Source organism: Bos indicus x Bos taurus, chromosome X (genome assembly GCF_003369695.1).
Source record: "Bos indicus x Bos taurus breed Angus x Brahman F1 hybrid chromosome X, Bos_hybrid_MaternalHap_v2.0, whole genome shotgun sequence".
Lineage (NCBI taxonomy): Eukaryota > Metazoa > Chordata > Mammalia > Artiodactyla > Bovidae > Bos > Bos indicus x Bos taurus.
The window spans coordinates 79001130-79024082 of record NC_040105.1 but is presented as its reverse complement, the minus strand read 5'-3'; the positions used below and the strand labels follow the sequence as shown (position 1 = coordinate 79024082).

Genomic DNA, 22953 nt, shown 5'->3' with positions numbered 1-22953 from the left:
ATTAACGCATTTATGTGGAATTTAGAAAGATGGTAACAATGATCCTATATGCGAGACAGCAAAAGAGACACAGATGTAAAGAACAGACTTTTGGACTCTGTGGGAGAAGGCAAGGATGAAATGATTTGAGAGAATACCACTGGAACATGTATATATCATATGTGAACTATATCACCAGTCCAGGTTCAATGCATGAGACAGCCCTGAGCACACTGGTGCACTGGGATGACCCAGAGGGATAGGATGGGGTGGCAGGTGGGAGGGGGTTTCAGCATGGGGAACACATGTACACCCATGGCTGATTCATGTCAATGTATGTCAAAAACCATCACAATATTGTAAAGTAATTAGCCTCCAATTAAAATAAATAAGTTAATTTAAAAAAGAAGATTTAGGTAACATCTGCGATTATCTCAGGAAAAGACTAAGATAATGAAGCACCTGCCTGAATAGAAAATATTTACATTATAGTGTCAGTATATACCCCAAAGCTTTCACTGAGGTTCAGGATAAAGAATCCACCTGCAATGAAGATCACAAGTTCGATCCATGGGATGGGTAGATTCCCCAGAAGAGGGCATGGTAACCCACTCCAATATTGTTTCCTGGAGAATCCACATGGGCAGAGGAGCTTAGTGGGTTACAATCCATAGGGTCACAAAGAGTCAGAAACCACTTGATGACTGAACATATGTGTGTGTGTGTGTGTGTGTGTGTATATATATATATATATATATATATATATATATATATATATATATATGTGGTCCTGAATGGATAGTCATTTACTTCTCCAGGGATTCTTCCCAACCCAGGAACTGAACCCAGTTTTCCCACATTGCAGGCAGATCCTTACCATCTGAGCCACCAGGGAAACCCCAAACTGAAATTAGCCTATTTGTAAAAAATAATAAATGATAGTACCTTTATTTTCATTTATTTTTACACAGATATGCTAATTTCAGTTTAGCAGAGGGTTTAGAACATGTATTGATGCTATGATAGTATATTTATTTTGGGCTTGATATGATAGTATCTTTGTTTTAGGCTTCCCTGGTGGCTGAATGGTAAAGAATCTGCCTGCAATGCAGGAGACCTGGGTTTGATCCCTGGGTCAGGAAGATCCCTTGGAGAAGGGAATAGCTACCTACTCCAGGATTCTTGCCTTGAGAATTCCATGGACAGAGGAGCCTTGTGGGCTACTGCCCATGGGGTTGCAAAGACTTGGAAATGACTGAGCAACTAACACTTTCATTTTCATCTTTATCTTAGATTAAATATACTTTATGTTCTTAAGATTCTTAAGGATGTTCAAACCATTATCTTTTCATCTATAGTGGACTGACTTAAAATGTAATGTTTTAGTGGACTCAAGTATTGGGGTTGATGATAAATTTATTGTTCCAGTATTTAGATAGCATACCAAAGTTTGATCATTGGCACTTATTTTACATATAAAGTTTTCAATAGATACAATCAATGTTAAGTGTAAAATATCAAAAAGCCCCTGTATTCCTACTAGCAGTTTCAGAAACCAACGGCTGCCAAGGGCAGAGGGCCTTTCTTTGTGCCTTTGCTTCCACATGGGTAAAGTAGAGTGGATAGTCCCAAAGTCTCTAAAAAATTCCAAAACTGATTGCTAAAAAATTATGTAATACAATGTCATAATATACAATTGATTTGGTCAATTTGTTTGAATATATGTAGAAAAATAAAATCAAAGTCTTTAACTGACCAGTCAGTTTGGTGAACCTATTAATACTTGAGTCAAAACTAAAATATCAATTTTGATAATTCATATCAGATACAATATAAAGGGACATCACTGCCAGGAAAGCCTAGATCATATAGACTATGAAATGTCTGCATATGAAAACTCAAGGCAAAATGCAGATTATCATTTGAGATACATATTACACTGTCTGTCACCTAATTTTACAAGATAGAGCAAGGGGCAGTCTACATGAAGCATATTCTATGGTATTTCTTCATTTTCTGAAAATTTAGACATAACAGTAAAGTTGGCATTTTCTAATTTCCAGAGCCATGGATGATACTACTCAGTAAAATCATGATAATATTACTCAAAACAGATGTGAAAACATATGTTTGCCACAGTTGTATAAACTGCCTACTTGTCAAACTTAATGAATGTTGAGATTTCTACTTTAAACTGCATTCCCTTTTAAGAACTAAAATCTATTTCAGGAAAATATATTTTATCTTAATACCACAAATCCAGCTGGTAGAACTTGTCGTAGAAAATCTCATTTAAAAGAAAGCTTTTGAATGACCCTGAGGGGCAGTCCTAAGATGATGGAGGAATAGGATAGGGAGAACTCTTTCTCCCCCACAAATTCATCAAAATACCATTTGAACACTGAGGAAATTCCAGAAAACAACTTCTGAACACTGGCGGAGGACAGCAGGCACCCAGAAAGCAGCCCATTCTCTTTGAAAGGAGGAGGACAAAATATAAAAGACAAAAAGAGAGACAAAAGAGTTAGGGGTGGAGACCCAGCTGCAGGGAGGAAGTCATGAAAGAGGAGAAGTTTCCAAACACCAGGAAGTCCTCTCACCAGCAGGTCTGTGTTGAGTTCTGGAATCTCAGAGGGCTAACCAGGAGGGGAAAAACAAAACAAAACAAAACAAAACAAAAAAAAAACAAACAAAACAAACAAACAAAAAAAAAAACAGAATATGCACCTAAACACCACTCCCAGTGGAGAAGTAGCCCAGATGCTCGTGGCCACCAGCAGAGAGTGGGGCATGAATATGGAGGTATGGGTTGAATGCTTAGGGTAAGGATGGGAACTGAATGTCTTGAGGACAACTTAAGGGATGTAACATGAGATAGCAACCCAAACTGTGGGATAGCCAGAGAGAGAGAAAAAAGAGAGAGAGAACTTCCGGACAAAGAGCTGTAACCAAAGGCATAGCCTGGTCTGCTCACAGAACAAAAGATTGAGTGAATACCAGAGGAGAGCTAGCCGGGTGTAGAATGGCCCATCTCCCCACCAGAAGAAGTGAGGCAGGCAGGCAACAGCCAGAGCCAGAAGGCAAGGGGCAACCTTGGCCCCAGAGATGGCATCCTCCACCAAATTGTGAGCAGGCTCCCAGTTGCTAAGTCTTCCTGGGATTCTGGATGGTGGATATCTGCCAGGAGGGTCACAGCCTGAGATCAGCTCCCCAGAGGAGATGCATGGTACACCTGAGACAGCACTCTCATGGTGCAACCAGGAAATCAAGCAGCTGGGGCCAGGGAGGTGATAAGACACACCGTATACCTGGGACAGTGTGCTCACCAAGCACCTGGTTATCTGAGCTGCTTGGACCTGGGAAGGGCACAAAACAAAGGCCCAAATGAATCAGTGCCTTTGTGGAGTACCCGAGAACCTGAACCTGAGTGGCTTAGACCTGGGAAGTGCAGGCAACCCTGAGCCTTGTTGGACAGTCCCCCTGGGGAGCAACCAGGAGTCTGAGCAGTGTAGACCAGGAAACACACACTCAGTGAGCAGAGTCAAACCCAATGTGGCCCAGTCACTGTGAGCACTCCCAACACAGGCCAGTGATATTTGTTTGCAGTGTTCCTCCCTCCCCAAACCACAACTAAACAAGTGAGCCTAAATATGTGACCACCTTCGCCCCCTTGTGTCAGGGCAGAAATTAGACACTGAAGAAACTTGGAAACAGAGAAAGCTGAAATACACAAAGAGGGAACTGCTTTGGAAGTGAAAGGTGCAACAGGTTAAAACATTGTAGTTAGCACCGACTACATTAGAAGAGGCCAATAGACCTTGAGAAGAAGTATAAGCTGGAACAAGGAACTATATGAAACTGAACTAACCCCACATTGCCCTCAACAGCTCCAGAGAAATTCCTAGATGTATTTTACTATTATCACTTTTTAATATCTAAATTTTTAAATTATTTATTACTCTTTTAATTTTCATTTTTACAACTTATTTTACCTTGCAAAAAAAAAGACCCCATTTTAAACCAAATTGCATATGTATATATTTTTTATAATTTTGTGACTTTTTTTAATATTGTATTTTTGAGAGTCTAAACTCTACTCTAGATTTTTAGTATTTGCTTTTTAGTATTTTTTTTTTATCAACTTTGTACCTTTAAGAATCTAATCTTCAATACCCATTTTACTTAGGGGTGTGATTACTGGCTTGACTGCTGTCTCCCCTTTTGACTCTCCTTTTTCTCCCCCAGGTCACCTCTATCTCCTCACTCTCACTCCTCTTCTCTACCTAACTCTGTGACTTTCTTTGGGTGTTCTAGGCTGTGGAGAACACTTAGGGAACTGACTACTGGTAAGATTTGTCTCTCTCCTCTTGACTCCCCTTCTCCTCCTGGCCACCTCTATTTCCTTCCTCCCACTTATCTTCTCTATGTAACTCTGTGAAACTCTCTGGGTGTCCCTCACTGTCGAGAATCTTTTCACCATTAACCTATATGTTTTATAATCAGTGTGGTATGGATGGAGAATTCTTGAAGCTACTGTAAGAACAAGACTGAAAGCCAGAGGCAGGAGGCTTAAATCCAAAACTTGAGAACACCAGAAAACTCCTGACTCCAGGGACCATTAATTGACAAGAGCTCATCCAAAAGCCTCCATACCTGTACTGAAACCAAGCTCCACCTAAGTGCCAACAAGTTTCAGCGCAAGACATACCAAGTTATTTCCCCCAAAACACAGGAACATAACTCTGAGCATTAAAATACAGGGGGCCAAAAGTCACACCAAACCCACAGACACCTCAAAACTCACTACTGGACATTTCATTGCACTCCAGAGAGAAGAGATCCAGCTCAACCCATCATAACACTGATGAAAGCTTCCCTAACCAGGAAACCTTGACAAGCCACTCATCCAATGCCACACATATGGAAGAACCTCCACAATAAGAAGAACCACAAAATTCCAGCACACAGAAAGGCCACCCCAAATACATCAACTTAAACAAAATGTAAAGGCAGAGAAATATTCGGCAGGTAAAGGAACATGATAAGTACCCACCAAAGCAAACAAAAGAGGAGGACATATGGAGTCTACCATAAAAATAATTCAGAATAATGATAGTAGAGATGATCCAAAATCTTGAAAACAAATGGAGGTACAGATAAAGAGACTAGACACAAGGATTGAGAAGATGCAAGAAATGTTTAACAAGGACCTAGAAGAAATAAAAAAAAAAAAAAATAGTCAATCAATAATGAATAATGCAATAACTGAGATAAAGGCACTCTGGAGGGAACCAACAGTAGAATAACTGAGGTAGAAGAGAGGATGAGTGAGGTGGAAGATAGAATGGTTAAAATAAATGAAGCAGAGAAGAAAAAAGAAAAAAAAAAAAAGAATTAAAAGCAATGAGGACAACCTCAGAGACCTCTGGGACAATGTTAAATGCACCAACATTTGAATCATTGGAGTCCCAGAAGAAGACAAAAAGAAAGGGTGCCATGAGAAAATACTTGAGGAGGTAACAGTTGAAAACTTCCCTAAAATGGGGAAAGAAATAGCCACCCACTTCGAAGAAACCAGAGAGTCCCAAACAGTATAAACCCAAGGCGAAACACCTCAAGACACATATTAATCAAATTAAAGAAGATCAAATACAAAAAGCAAATATAAAAAGCAGCAATGGAGAAGCAACAAATAACACAGAAGGGGATTCCCATAATGATAACAACTGATCTTTCAATAGAAATTCGTCAGGCCAGAAGGGAATGGAAGGACATACTGAAAGTGATGAAAGAGAAAAATATACAACCCAGATTACTGTACCCAGAAAGATCTCCTTCAAAGATGAAGGAGAAATCAAAAGCTTTACAGACAAACAAAAGCTGAGAGAACTTAGACCACAAATCCAGCTCTTCAACAAATGCTAAAGGATCTTCTCTGGACAACAAACACAGGAAAGGTTTATAAACTCGAACCCAAAACAACAAAGTAAATGGCAAAGGTATCATACTTACAAATAATTACCTTAAATGTAAATGGGTTGAATGCCCCATCAAAAAGACAAAGACTGGCTAAATGGAATACAAAAACAAAACCCCTATATATGCTGTCTACAAGAGACCCACCTCAAAACAAGGGACACATACAGACTGAAAATGAAGGGCTGGAAAAATATATGTCATGCAAATGGAGACCAAAAGAAAACAGGAGTAGCAATATTCATATAAGATAAAATAGACTATGAAATAAAGGCCGTGAAAAGAGACAAAGAAGACACTACATAATGATCAAAGGATCGATCCAAGAAGAAGATATAAAAATTATAAATATATATGCACCCAACATACAAGCACTGTACTATGGAAGGTAAATGCTAACAAGTATGAAAGGGGAAATTAACAGTAACACAATAATAGTGGGAGACTTTAAGACCCCACTCACAACTATGGATAGATCAACTAAACAGAAAATTAGCAAGGAAACACACACTTTAAATGATACAATGGACCAGTTAGACTTAATTGATATCTATAGGACATTTCACCCCCAAAAAATGAATTTCACCATTTTCTCAAGGGCACACAGAACCTTCTCCAAGATAGATCACATCCTGGGCCATAAATCTAGCCTTGGTAAATTCAAAAAAATGAAATATTTTCAAACCTCTTTTCTGCAGTAAGATTAAAGGTCAACTAAAAAAAAAAAAAAACTATTAAAACTAGAAACATATGGAGGCTAAACAACATTATTCTGAATAAAAAACAAATAACAGAAGAAATCCAAAAAGAAATCAAAATATGTATAGTGTACACCTGTGGCGGATTCATGTTGATGTATGACAAAACCAATACAATATTGTAATGTAATTAACCTCCAATTAAAATAAATAAATTTGTATTAAAAAGAAACAAGTACATGAAAATGAAAACACAATAACCCAAAACCTATGGGATTCAGTAAAAGCAGTGCTAAGGGAAAGGCTCATAACAATAAAAGCTTACCTCAAGAAACAAGAGAAAAATCAAATAAAGAACCTAACTCTACACATGAAGCAACTAGAAAAAGAAGAATTTAAGAACCCCAGGGTTATTAGAAGGAAAGAAATCATAAAAATTAGGGCAGAAATAAATCCAAAACACAGGAGACCATAGCAAAAATCAACAAAGCTAAAAGCTAATTCTTTGAGAAGATAAATAAAATAGGAAAACTGTTATCCAGACTCATCAAGAGAAAAAGGGAGAAGAATCAAATCAACAAAATTTGAAATTAAAATGGAAAAATCACAACAGACAACACAGAAATACAAAGTATCATAAGAAACTACTATCAGCAACTATATGTCAATAAAATGGACAAATTTTTAGAATGGCAAAACTAATACAATATTGTAAAGTAATTAGCCTCCAATTAAAATAAATTTATATTAAACAAAAGAAAAGTATAACCTTTTAAAACTGAACCAGGGAGAAATAGAATATATTCACAGACACATCACAAGAACAGAAATCGAAACTATAATCAGAAATCTTCCAACAAACAAAATCCGAAGACCAGATGGCTTCACAGGGGAATTCTACCAAAAATTTAGAGAAGAGCTAATACCTATCCTACTCAAACTCTTCCAGAAAATTGCAAAGGAAGGTAAACTTCCAAACTCATTCTATGAGGCCACCATCACTGTAATACAAAAACCAGACAAAGATGCCACAAAAAAGAAAACTACAAGCCAATATCACGGATGAACATAGATGCAAAAATCCTCAACATAATTCTAGAAAACAGAATCCAACAACATACTAAGAACAACATACATCATGACCAAGGGGACTTTATCCCAGAGATGCAAGGATTCTACAATATTTGCAAATCAATCAATATGATGCACCACATTAACAAATTGAAAGATAAAAAACATATGATTATCTCAATAGACGCACAGAAAACCTTTGACAAAATCTAACATCCATTTAGGATTAAAAAAAAAAAAAAAAAAACAGAAAGCATGAATAGAAGGAACATACCTCAACATAATAAACAGCTTATCTGGTAAACCCACAGCAAACATTATCCTCAGTGGTGAAAAACTGAAAGCATTTCCCCTAAAGTCAGGAACAGGACAAGGGTGCCATTCTCATCACTACTATTCAACATAGTTTTGGAAGTTTTAGCCACAGAAATCAGAGAAGAAATAGAAATAAAAGGAATCCAGATTGGAAAAGAAGAAGCAAAACTTTCACTGTTTGCAGATGATATGATCCTCTAGATAGAAAACCCTAGATTCCACCAGAAAATTACTACAGCTGATCAATGAATATAGTAAAGTTTCAGGATATTAAAATTAACACACAGAAATGCCTTACATTCCTGTACACTAACAATGCAAAGACAGAAAGAGAAATTAAGGAAACAATTCCATTCAACATTGCAATAAAAAGAAAGAAAGAAAAAAAAAAACTTAGGTATAAATATACTCAAAGAAACAAAAGACCTATATATAGAAAACTATAAAACACTGATGAAAGAAATCACAGATGATACATAAAGATGGAGAAATATACAATGTTCATGGATTGGAAGAAACAATATAGTGAAAATGAGTATACTACCCAAAGTAATCTATAGATTCAATATAGTCCCTATCAAGATACCAATGTATTTTTCAGAGAACTAGAACAAATAATTTCACAACTTGTATGGAAATACAAAAATCCTTGAATAGCCAAAGCAATCTTGAGAAAGCAGAATGAAACTGAAGGAATCAATGTGTCTGACTTCATACAATACTGCAAATCTACAGTCATCAGGATGGATTGGTACTGGCACAAAGAGAGAAATAGAGATCAATAGAACAAAACAGAAAGCCCAGAAATAAACCCACACACCTATGGACACCTTATCTTTGACAAAGGAGGCAAAAATATACAATGGAGAAAAGACAATCTCTTTAACAAGTGGTTCTGGGAAAACTGGTCAACCACTTGTAAAAGAATGAAACTAGAACACTTTGTAACACCATACACAAAAATAAACTCAAAATGGATTAAAGATCTCAACGTAAGACCAGAAACTATAAAATTCCTAGAGGAAAACATAGGCAAAACACTCTCTGACATAATTCACAGCAGGATCCTCTATGGCCCACCTCCCAGAGTAAGATGGTAACAATAACCCTGTATACGAGACAGCAAAAGAGACACTGATGTATAGAACAGTCTTATGGACTCTGTGGGAGAGGGAGAGGGTGGGAAGATTTGGGAGAATGGCATTGAAACATGTATACTATCATGTATGAAACGAGTCGCCAGTCCAGGTTTGATGCACGATACTGGATGCTTGGGGCTGGTGCACTGTGATGACCCAGAGGGATGGTATGGGGAGGGAGGAGGGAGGAGGGTTCAGGATGCGGAACACGTGTATACCTGTGGCAGATTCATTTTGATATTTGGCAAAACCAATACAATATTGTAAAGTTTAAAAATAAAATAAAATTAAAAAAAACACAGAGGATTATCTCTGTAATATCACTGTCCAAAAAGAATGCAGCTTCTTTTAATAAAATGAAATGACATGATATAATACCTTGAAAAAAAAAAAGCAAAAATAAACAAGTGAGACCCAATTAAACTTAACAGCTTTTGCACAACGAAGGAAACTATAAGCAAGGTGAAAAGACAGCCTTTAGAATGGGAGAAAATAACAGCAAACAAAGCAACTGACAAATAATTAATCTCAAATATATATAAGCAGCTCATGCAACTCAATTCCAGAAAAGTAAATGACCTAATGAAGAAATGGGCCAAAAAATTCAACAGACATTTCCCCAAAGAAGATCTACAGATGGCTAACAAACACATGAATAGTTGCTCAATGTCACTCATTATCAGATAAATGCAAATCAAAACTACAACGAAGTACCATCTCACGCTGGTCAGAATAGCTGCTATCAAAATGTCTACAAACAATAGATGCTGGAGAGGGTGTGGAGAAAATGGAACCCTCTTATGCCATTGGCTAGAATGCAAACTAGTACAGCCATTATTGAGAACAGTTTGGAGATTCCTTAGAAACCTGGTAATAGAACTGTCATATGACCCAGCAATCCCACTGCTGGGCATACACACCAAGGAAACCATGTGTACCTCAATGTTCATCGCAGCACTGTTTACAATAGCTAGAACATGGAAGCAACCTAGATGTCCATCGGCAAACAAGTGTATAAGAAAGTTGTGATACATATACATAATGGCATATTACTCAGTTCTTAAAGAGAATTCATTTGAGTCAGTTCTAATTAGGTGGATGAAACTGGAGCCTGTTATACAGAGTGAAGTAAGTCAGAAAGAAAAACACCAATACAGTATATTCACACATATATACAGAATTTAGAAAGATGGTAACAATAACCCTATATGTTAGAAAGCAAAGGAGACACAGATGTAAAGAACAGACTTTTGGACTCTGTGGGAAAAGGAGAGGGTGGGATGATTTGAGAGAATAATTTTGAAACATGTATATTACCATATGTGAAATAGATCGCCAGTCCAGGTTTGATGCATGAGACAGGGTGCTCAGGGCCAGTGTACTGGGACAATTCCAAGGGAAAGGATGGGGAAGGAGGTGGAGGGGGTGGTTCAGGATGGGTAACACATGTACACCCATGGCTAGTTCATGTCACTTTATGGCAAAAGCCACTACAATATTGTAATTAATTAGCCTTCAATTAAGATAAATAAATAAATTTTAAAAATAGAGAAATAAAAATTTAAGAAACAAAAAATAAAAAAACAGTGACCCTAAACCAAATAAATCAAGGAATGAATAAATCAGAAAAAAGATAAGCTTTCCATTATAACTGAATAAATGCAGTTTAATATGTCACTCTTGTCTATTAATATCCTCATCAGGATGTGTGACCAATCTATTTCAAATGAGTATAACTGTGCCATTCCACAGCAAGAGACTCAGAAATGGCAGTGCATACCACTGTGTATTTTTATGAAATTCAGTTACTGTACATCTGTACTAGCACTCCAGCTGATTTTTCATTAGACGTAGCAGTGTGTCCTTGAGCATTGCAGCACACAAGCCAGTCCTAAATGCCACTGTGACTTATGGGGTTTGCAGTTCTGATGGAATCATGTGTATCATGTACAGCTTGAGATTTTCCTAGAAAATCTGCTTTACTACCAAGCTGTCCTTCAAATTGTCATCACTTGCTGGGAAAGAGGTTTCAGGAACAAATTGTTGCTGAGTTATGAATGAAGTTTCATCTTTAACTACAGTTCCATTACCTCTGTAAGTGTTTGGGTAATTTAATATACTAAACTTGACTTCTTCCACTCTGACAACTTTTCTGAAATCAAGCATTTACAACTTGGGCCCCAGAAAGTACAGTCTTTGAATAAGAAAAGACAAAACATATGGCAAGAAAACCAAACATGGTTCGATGAAATTAAAATCCTAGAATATTCCAAATTCTAACTAAAACGCTCATCTAGGTAATTAGAAAGCAAGTTAAGTCTAGAGAAAAAGTAAAAGAAAATTCTCCGTCAACTCCTCAGCTGTTCATGGAGGGTTTTTTTTTTTTTTTTTCCTACATATTATCAGCATCTTTGTTAAAGACAGAAAAATGCATCCTAATAGTGAAGTACAGTCAGACCATCTGGTGATCTGACAAATTACCTATTAGCTTATGTTCTTTAGCTTAGAGTTAATAAATTCATGATGACAATCATAGTGCATAGCCTATAACATATGCCGATATACTTTCCTTTACTCTTACCTTAAGTCTTTTAAACAAAGTTGTACTCAGTTTTCATATCAAGGAAATGTGACTGAAATTCTTACTCTCCCTACCTTCTTCAAACAGATATCCTAAGAAAAAATTGGATGCTGTGCAGAAATTACACATTTGTCAGTTGATTACAAGCCAGATTGATGTCATCATTCTAGGTAAATACATGATTGGAGTAGCTTGCTAAAATTTCATTTGAAATGTCTAAATCAGCATATACTTTTAAAATCACTTTTGCATGTTGAGGGTAACATCTTTCCTGCATGACAGCAACTCAAGTTTTTCAAACATAACCATAAAATGATGATTAATTTAAATATAGTCAACAAAGTACAAACATAATAAAAAGAGAATCAGATGTCTCTAATCAGGCATAATATAAAGAGCTTAGGGTAAAACTTCCAACCACAGGCACTAAGAAACTTCAGGTTAATATGTTATTTATAATATCAAATAAAATTCAGGTAAATATTATTTTTAATACTAAAAGAATTTATCCAAAGTCAGTATAGATCTATTCTGACTGAGGGAAATGTGTATACAATATACCGCAATAGGGTGTTAAGTGAGCTAGTGTCCAATCTTTATATGTACATTAAATAAGCAAAAATTATTTTACCTTTATTTTCCCTTTGGAATTTTTTGATAGTTGGTCCAGTATCCTGGTCAACAATAAGGTCCTCTCTATTGTTGGGCATCATAACTATAAGTAAAAGATTTAAGTGAGTAATTCTCTTGCAAAATAGGCAAAAGAAAAGCAGAAAAGCATTGCATAAATAGCTATTTTACCCCAATAAATAACTAACAGGAATTTTATACACTTCTACTTATGAACCACTGAAAAGATTTTTGTTGGTATGATGATCGTGCAATTTAAAAATCAATAAGCTGCTCAATCACGGTTTTTAAAGTATAATTAATGCATAGTACATATATAATTTCTAACATATTTCTTTAAATCATTTAAAATATATCCTCTTTTAAAATTCATGTGCAAATTAGCTATTTACCTCTATAATCAATAATTCCAAAAATGCTTCTGAAATGAATTTTGCATTTAATCTTATGAGTTTAAAATAATTATGATTCAAATGTACCTTACAGAGTTTTTGCAAATATATAGCAAAATTAATAGATATGATATAATTTTCTGGTCATTGTTGTAAGTACTTCACAAAACATTTATATTGAAAGAGGAAAATCATGACAATTTCAGTTTATCACTTAATATTCCTTATTTATACTTTATTAAAATATTATATAGCACCATCAATAAATATGGTCACTTTAAAACAAAAATCATCAAAACTTTTTATGCAGTTATAGACAATCTCATCATGCTTCAACAATTGCTGAATGCACATAAAGAGTATAATTTCTGTCAGTGTAATTAGAAATACTTTATGTTGTCAAGATTTTTTTTTATAATACTATACTGCTTTGACATATTTTATTTATAAACATAAGACATCCTTTAAAATATGTGTATGACAGTTCAGTTCAGTCACTCAGTCATGTCCAACTTTTTGTGACCCCATGAATTGTAGAACACCAGGCCTCCCTGGCCATCACCAACTCCCGGAGTTCACTCAAGCTCACGTAAATCGAGTCGGTGATGTCATCCAGGCATCTCATCTTCTGTCATCCCCTTTTTCTCCTGCCCCCAATCCCTCCCAGCATCAGAGTCTTTTCCAATGAGTCAGCTCTTTGCATGAGATGGTCAAAGTATTGGAGTTTCAGCTTTAGCATCATTCCCTCCAAAGAACACCAAGAGCTGATCTCCTTCAGAATGCACTGGTTGGATCTCCTTGCAGTCCAAGGGACTCCCAGGAGTCTTCTCCAACACCACAGTTCAAAGGCATCAATTCTTCGGTGCTCAGCTTTATTCACAGTCCAACTCTGACATCCATACATGACCACAGGAAAAATCATAACCTTGACAAGGCGGACCTTTGTTGGCAAAGTAATGTCTCTGCTTTTCAATATGCTATCCAGGTTGGTCATAACTTTTCTTGCCAGGAGTAAGCATCTTTTAATTTCATGGCTGCAGTAAGTGATGGGACCAGATATCATGATCTTTGTTTTCTGAATGTTGAGCATTAAGCCAACTTTTTCACTCTCCTCTTTCAATTTCATTAAGAGGCTTTTGAGTTCCTCTTCACTTTCTGCAATAAGGGTGGTGTCATCTGCATATGTGAGGTTACTGATATTTCTCCTGGCAATCCTGATTCCAGCTTTTGCTTCTTCCAGCCCAGCATGTCTCATGACGTACACTGCATATAAGTTAAATAAGCAGGGTGACAATATACAGCCTTTACGTACTCCTTTTACAATTTGGAACCAGTCTGTTGTTCCATGTCCAGTTCTAACTGTTGTTTCCTATCTGCATATAGGTTTCTCAAGAGGCAGGTCAGGTGGTCTGGTATTGCCATCTCTTTCAGAATGTTCCACAGTTTATTGTGCTTCACACAGTCAAAGGCTTTGGCATAGTCAATAAAGCAGAAATAGATGTTTTTCTGGAACTCTTGCTTTTTCCATGATGCAGCGGATGTTGGCAATTTGATCTCTGGTTCCTCTGCCTTTTCTAAAACCAGCTTGAACATCTGGAAGTTCACAGTTCACGTATTGCTGAAGCCTGACTTGGAAAATTTTAAGCATTACTTTACTAGCGTGTGAGATTAGTGCAATTGTGCAGTAATTTGAGCATTCTTTGGCATTGCCCTTCTTTGGGATAGCAAGGAAAACTGACCTTTTCCAGTTCTGTGGCCACTGCTGAGTTTTCCAAATTTGCTGGCATATTGAGTGCAGCACTTTCACAGCATCATCTTTCAGGATTTTAAATAGCTCTCCTGGAATTCCATCACCTCCACTAGCTTTGTTTGTAGTGATGCTTTCTAAGGCCCACGTGACTTCACATTCCAGGGTGTCTGGCTCTAGGTGAGTAATCACACCATAGTGAACATCTGGGTTGTGAAGCTCTTTTTTGTACAGTTTTTCTGTGTATTCTTGCCACCTCTTCTTAATATCTTCTGCTTCTGTTAGGTCCATACCATTTCTGTCCTTTATCGAGCCCATCTTTGCATGAAATGTTCCCTTGGTATCTCTAATTTTCTTTAAGAGATCTCTAGTCTTTCCCATTCTGATGTTTTCCTCTACTTCTTTGCATTGATCGCTGAGGAAGGCTTTCTTATCTCTTCTTGGTATTCTTTGGAACTCTGCATTCAGATGCTTATATCTTTCCTTTTCTCCTTTGCTTTTCATGTCTCTTCTTTTCACAGCTATTTGTAAGGCCTCCCCAAACAGCCATTTTGCTTTTTTGCATTTCTTTTCCATGAGGATGGTCTTGATCCCTATCTCCTGTATAATGTCATGAATCTCAGTCCATAGTTCATCAGGCACTTTATCTATCAGATCTAGCCCTTTAAATCTATTTCTCACTACCACTGTATAATCATAAGGGATTTGATTTAGGTCATACCTGAATGGTCTATTGGATTTCCCTACTGTCTTCAATGTAAGTCTGAATTTGGCAATAAGGATTTCATGTTCTGAGCCACAGTCAGCTCCCAGTCTTGTTTTTGCTGACTGTATAGAGCTTCTCCATCTTTGGCTATAAAGAATACAATCAATCTGATTTTGGTGTTGGCCATCTGGTGATGTCAATGTGTAGAGACTTCTCCTGTGTTATTGGAAGAAGGTGTTTGCTATGACCAGTGCCTTCTCTTGGCAAAACTCTATTAGCTTTTGCCCTGCTTCATTCTGTATTCCAAGGCCAACTTTGCCTGTTACTCCAGGTGTTTCTTGACTTCCTACTTTTGCATTCCAGTCCCGTATAATGAAAAGGACATCTTTAGGGATTTTAGTTCTAAAAGGTCTTGTAGGTCTTCATAGTACGTTCAACTTCAGCTTCTTCATCAGTAGTCGTTGGGGCATAGACTTGGATTACTCTGATATTTAATGGTTTGCCTTGGAAACAAACAGATCATTCTGTCTTTTTTTTTTTTTTTTTTGTAGAAATATACTGGAACTTTATTTTTTTTTTAATTTTATTTTATTCTTAAACTTTACATAATTGTATTACTTTTGCCAAATATCAAAATGAATCCACCACAGGTATACATGTGTTTCCCATCCTGAACCCTCCTCCCTCCTCCCTCCCCATACCATCCCTCTGGGTCGTCCCAGTGCACTAGCCCCAAGCATCCAGGATCGGGCATCGAACCTGGACTGGCATCTCATTTCATACATGATATTTTACATGTTTCAATGCCATTCTCCCAAATCTTCCCACCCTCTCCCTCTCCCACAGAGTCCATAAGACTGTTCTATACATCAGTGTCTATTTGCTGTCTCGTACACAGGGTTATTGTTACCCTCTTTCTAAATTCCATATATATGCGTTAGTATACTGTATTGGTGTTTTTCCTTCTGGCTTACTTCACTCTGTATGATAGGCTCCAGTTTCATCCACCTCATTAGGACTGATTCAAATGTTCTCTTTTTAATGGCTGAGTAATACTCCATTGTGTATATGTACCATTGCTTTCTTATCCATTCATCTGCTGATGGATATCTAGGTTGCTTCTATGTCGTGGCTATTATAAACAGTGCTGTGATGAACATTGGGGTACACGTGTCTCTTTCCCTTCTGGTTTCCTCAGTGTGTATGCCCAGCAGTGGGATTGCTGGATCATAAGGCAGTTCTATTTCCAGTTTTTTAAGAAATCTCCACACTGTTCTCCATAGTGGCTGTACTAGTTTTCATTCCCACCAACAGTGTAAGAGGGTTCCCTTTTCTCCACACCCTCTCCAGCATTTATTGCTTGTAGACTTTTGGATCTCAGCCATTCTGACTGGTGTGAAATGGTACCTCATAGTGGTTTTGATTTGCATTTCTCTGATAATGAGTGATGTTGAGCATCTTTTCATGTGTTTGTTAGCCATCTGTATGTCTTCTTTGGAGAAATGTCTATTTAGTTCTTTGGCCCATTTTTTGATTGGGTTATTTATTTTTCTGGAGTTGATCTGTAGGAGTTGCTTGTATATTTTTGAGATTAGTTGTTTGTCCGTTGCTTCCTTTGCTATTATTTTCTCCCATTCTGAAGGCTGCCTTTTCACCTTGCTAATAGTTTCCTTTGTTGTGCAGAAGCTTTTAAGTTTAATTAGGTCCCATTTGTTTATTTTTGCTTTTATTTCCAATATTCTGGGAGATGGTCATAGAGGATCCTGCTGTGATGTATGTGGGAGAGTGTTTTGCCTATGTTCTCCTCTAGGAGTTTTATAGTTTCTGGTCTTACATTGAGATCTTTAATCCATTTTGAGTTTATTTTTGTGTATGGTATTAGAAAGTGTTCTAGTTTTGTTCTTTTACAAGTGGTTGACCAGTTTTCCCAGCACCAGACCCACCTCAAAACAGGGGACACATACAGACTGAAAGTGAAGGGCTGGAAAAAGATTTTCCATGCAAATAGGGACCAAAAGAAAGCAGGAGTAGCAATACTCATATCAGATAAAATAGATTTTAAAACAAAGGCTGTGAAGAGAGACAAAGGTGGTCACTACATAATGATCAAAGGATCAATCCAAGAAGAAGATATAACAATTATAAATATATATGCACCCAACACGGGAGCACCACAGTATGTAAGACAAATGCTAACAAGTATGAAAGCAGACATTAACAATAACACAATAATAGTGGGAGACTTTAATACCCCACTCACACCTATGGATAGATCAACTAAACAGAAAATTAGCAAGGAAACACAAACTTTAAATGATACAATAGACCAGTTAGACCTAATTGATATCTATAGGACATTTCATCCCAAAACAATGAATTTCACCTTTTTCTCAAGCGCACATGGAACCTTCTCCAGGACAGATCACATCCTGGGCCATAAAGCTAGCCTTGGTAAATTCAAAAAAATAGAAATCATTCCAAGCATCTTTTCTGACCACAATGCAGTAAGATTAGATCTCAACTACAGGAGAAAAACTATTAAAAATTCCAACATATGGAGGCTGAACAACACCCTGCTGAATAACCAACATATCACAGAAGAAATCAAGAAAGAAATCAAAATTTGCATAGAAACGAATGAAAATGAAAACACAACAACCCAAAACCTGTGGGACACGGTAAAAGCAGTCCTAAGGGGAAAGTTCATAGCAGTACAGGCATACCTCAAGAAACAAGAAAAAAGTCAAATAACCTAACTCTACACCTAAAGCAACTAGAAAAGGAAGAAATGAAGAACCCCAGGGTTAGTAGAAGGAAAGAAATCTTAAAAATTAGGGCAGAAATAAATGCAAAAGAAACAAAAGAGACCATAGCAAAAATCAACAAAGCCAAAAGCTGGTTCTTTGAAAGGATAAATAAAATTAAACCATTAGCCAGACTCATCAAGAAACAAAGGGAGAAAAATCAAATCAATAAAATTAGAGATGAAAATGGAGAGATCACAACAGACAACACAGAAATACAAAGGATCATAAGAGACTACTATCAACAATCATATGCCAATAAAATGGACAACGTGGAAGAAATGGACAAATTCTTAGAAAAGTACAACTTTCCAAAACTGGGCCAGGAAGAAATAGAAAATCTTAACAGACCCATCACAGGCACGGAAATTGAAACTGTAATCAAAAATCTTCCAGCAAACAAAAGCCCAGGTCCAGATGGCTTCACAGCTGAATTCTACCAAAAATTTAGAGAAGAGCTAACACCTATCCTGCTCAAACTCTTCCAGAAAATTGCAGGGGAAGGTAAACTTCCAAACTCATTCTATGAGGCCACCATCACCCTAATACCAAAACATGACAAAGATCCCACAAAAAAAGAAAACTACAGGCCAATATCACTGATGAACATAGATGCAAAAATCCTTATCAAAATTCTAGCAATCAGAATCCAACAACACATTAAAAAGATCATACACAATGACCAAGTGGGCTTTATCCCAGGGATGCAAGGATTCTTCAGTATCCACAAATCAATCAATGTAATACACCACATTAACAAATTGAAAAATAAAAGCCATATGATTATCTCAATAGATGCAGAGAAAGCCTGTGACAAAATTCAACACCCATTTATGATAAAAACTCTCCAGAAAGCAGGAATAGAAGGAACATACCTCAACATAATAAAAGCTATATATGACAAACCCACAGCAAACATTATCCTCAATGGTGAAAAATTGAAAGCATTTCCTCCAAAGTCAGGAACAAGACAAGGGTGCCCACTTTCACCATTACAATTCAACATAGTTTTGGAAGTTTTGGCCACAGCAATCAGAACAGAAAAAGAAATAAAAGGAATCCAAATTGGAAAAGAAGAAGTAAAACTCTCACTATTTGCAGATGACATGATCCTCTACATAGAAAACCCAAAAGACTCCACTAGAAAATTACTAGAACTAATCAATGACTAAAGTAAAGTTGCAGCATATAAAATCAACACACAGAAATCCCTTGCATTCCTATACACTAATAATGAGAAAACAGAAAGAGAAATTAAGGAAACAATTCCATTCACCATTGCAACGGAAAGAATAAAATATTTAGGAATATATCTACCTAGAGAAACTAAAGACCTATATATAGAAAACTATAAAACACTGGTGAAAGAAATCAAAGAGGACACTAATAGATGGAGAAATATACCATGTTCATGGATTGGAAGAATCAATATAGTGAAAATGAGTATATTACCCAAAGCAATTTATGGATTCAATGCAGTTCCTATCAAGCTACCAACAGTATTCTTCACAGAGCTAGAACAAATAATTTCACAATTTGTATGGAATGACAAAAAAACCTTGAATAGCCAAAGCGATCTTGAGAAAGAAGAATGGAACTGGAGGAATCAACCTACCTGACTTCAGGCTCTATTACAAAGCCACAGTTATCAAGACAGTATGGTACTGGCACAAAGACAGAAATATTGATCAATGGGACAAAATAGAAAGCCCAGAGATAAATCCACGCACATATGGACACCTTATCTTTGACAAAGGAGGCAAGAATATACAATGGATTAAAGACATTCTGTCATTTTTGAGACTGCACCTAAGTACTGCATTTCAGACTCTTTTGTTGACTATGATGGCTACTCCATTTCTTCTAAGGGATTCCTGCCCACAGTAGTAGATATAATGTTCATCTGAGTTAAATTCACCCATTCCAGTCCATTTTAGTTCACTGATTCCTAGAATGTCATCATTCACTCTTTCCATCTCCTGTTTTACCACTTCCAATTTTCATAGATTCATGGACCTGACATTCCAGGTTCCAATGCAATATTGCTCTTTACAGCATTGTACCTTGCTTCTATTACCAGCCACACACACAACTGGGTATTGTTTTTGCCTTGGCTCCATCCCTTCATTCTTTCTGGAGTTATTTCTCCACTGATCTCCAGTAGCATATTGGGCACCTACTGACCTGGGGAGTTCCTCTTTCAGTATCCTATCATTTTGCCTTTTCATACTGTTCATGGGGTTCTCAAGGCAAGCATATTGAAGTGGTTTGCCATTGCCTTCTCCAGTGGACCACATTCTGTCAGACCTCTCCACCATGACCCATCCATCTTGGTTGGCCCCACCAGGCATGGTACTCTAATATTTCCCTATGTGCTCTGCTTATAACCAGTACTCTAAATAATTCTCTCTCTCCTTTTCCTCTCCACCCCCTCCCTCATCAATACAAAGATTATTCTAATAGAAGAATATGTGTTTCTTGATTGCTTAATGGTCATTTGGCTATATCCTAAGACTCCCTTTAATCAGTTGCACACAATATTGTAACAAGTAAATTAGGCTTTATCCACAGAAGAGAGTTAAGCTAGAAAACCTCTGTCACTTCTTCCAGGAATTAAATTTACTCCAGTATGGATATTAGCTAAAAGTTCTAATTCAGTGGTTCTTAACTCTGGCTGCACATTAGAATATTCTGAGGATATATTGAAAAGCAAAACAGAACGCTGCTGTTAGGCTCTATACTACACCAGGTACATGAGACTGAGCGTGTGGCCTGGGCATCCATATTTGTAAACCTTCCATAGGCGATCATAATGGGGAGACAGTTTTGTGAGTCACTGAGATCACTACAAAGCTAAATAGCTACAAAGAATACATAAAATTGAGAAGCTAAATGAGACTTGGATGAATTTCCACAAGAGTGAAATCATCTTTATCCTTTCCCAGAACAAATCCAGAATGTAAAACCTTCCCTAATCCCTCAAATTCCTTTCTTCCCCCACAAAAACATTATTTTGGACAGACTTGAGATGATCATTATTATGAATTGTAAAAATTTAGAATTTACATGAAATAAATATTCCTATAATAAGATTAAAAGAAGAGCAGAAATTATTTTCCCTAGAGGAAATGGATACCTACAAAATTGGACTTGTGTAGGTATAGAAGATTAACAAAGATTTTACTTAGCTCACCTGACTCATAATTATCATATATTATATGAAAATTAGTTATAGCTGAATGCAGTGGGTAACATCTGTATGCCTGAGTAGGATCAGACAGCAGTTGATAAGCAATCAAGGTAAAGCCACAGAGAAAAAAAATAATGTTTATCCATCACATTTCCTTAGTGCTTTAAATTTCTGAAGTATTTTCCCACATATTATTTCATTAGACCTCACAAAACTCCAGTGCAATAGGCAGAGCATTAATCATATCTATGCATGTGTGTGGGTTCCAGGTCACTTGAGTCGTGTCTGACTCTGCAATGCCATGGACTGTAGCCTGCCAGGCTCCTCTATCCATGGGATTCTCCAGGCAAGAATACTGGAGCGGGTTGCTATGCCCTCCTCCAGGGGATATTCCTGACCCAGGTATCAAACACACATCTCTATGTCTCTTGAATCATCAGGCAGGTTCTTTACTACCTAGAAGCCCAATCATATTCATATGTTAGGTAAAGATACTCATGGTGGTTAAGTGACATGCCCAAGATGTCATAGCTAATTAGTGCCAGACTGTGGCTAGATTAGAGTCTCCAGTATACCAGATCACTGAAAATAATATTATACTATTTATGGAACAATGTCCTAGGTGTAAGACTTCTGAAACAATAAAAAAATGTGTGAAAAATCATGCCAAATATTAGATCAAATATTTTTTTATCTAAATTATTGTTGCTGTTGTTCAGTTACTAAGTCGTGTCTGACTCTTTGTGACCCCATGGACTACAGCACATCAGGTTTCCTGGTCCTTCACTATCTCCCAAAGTTTGCTGAAACTCATGTCCATTGAGTCAGTGATGCCATACAACCATCTCATCCTCTGTTAACATTAAAATTGTTGAGATTATTGCAAATCATATATTGATTCACTTTTTAATCACTCTTACATGATCAACTGCACAAAATATATTTTATCATCCATTATTCAAAGGGTGCTGTGAATATAGCAAGTGATTTGTGTCACACTAGCTGCTAAATACCAACATATTGAATTAACCTATATTCTATAAAACTCCCATCAAATTGTTCCCATCAGATCCAGTGATACATTATTTAAGACTCTTCTGGAGAACAAACTACTAACATTTTTGTTGTTGTTGTTCATATGACTTTTCCAATAACAATTCACCATTTTAAAAAACCATTTAAATCAAGGAGGCATCAGCTCCCCCAGATTTTTCCCCCTTCACTATTGCCTAATGAAGAATTTCCTGAAAGATTATCTTTCAGTTTCTTGCTTCAGGTGAGATACTCACCTATTCTCTCTGAATGGTGATCCATCTGAGAGGGAGAGCTGGACACGCTGCTGCTGGGGTGGGAGGAGGTCTGGCTCCCAGGGCGATGACTCTCTTCTGGAGAGGGAGCAGGAGAAGGACTCTGTGGAATCCGTTCCTTATATAAAAGGAAATACAAAAGGAAATGTCATCTCGCACCGAGTTTTTGATGTTGGTGGAATCCATAACGTTAGAAATGTTGACCTCTCATCTTTAAACTGAGTATATACCTGATTTTAAAATACCTGATCATAAACATGTATCTTTAAACAAAACCATATTTTTTGATATTGGGAAATTAATGGGATATTGTGAGGTTTAAATAAAATAAGAAAGTGAAAGGCCTCAGTGCTATGCCAGATACATGGTAGAACTCAAGAAAGGTTAACTTGCACTTCCTTTCCTAGGAAATTCACCA

The 22953-nt window shown here is 36.9% G+C and overlaps 1 protein-coding gene across 1 annotated transcript in view; it reads right to left on the bottom strand.

The window, feature by feature from the left end:
* Nucleotides 1-22953, bottom strand: part of DACH2 (dachshund family transcription factor 2) — an 856348-nt gene that overhangs the window by 140621 nt on the left and 692774 nt on the right. Inside the window, exons 7-8 of the mRNA XM_027534851.1 lie at nt 22518-22653; nt 12391-12474 (exon numbers count right to left, since the gene is read on the bottom strand). Of these exons, the coding sequence (XP_027390652.1) occupies nt 12391-12474; nt 22518-22653 (220 nt within the window). The remainder of the gene's footprint in view (nt 1-12390; nt 12475-22517; nt 22654-22953) is intronic.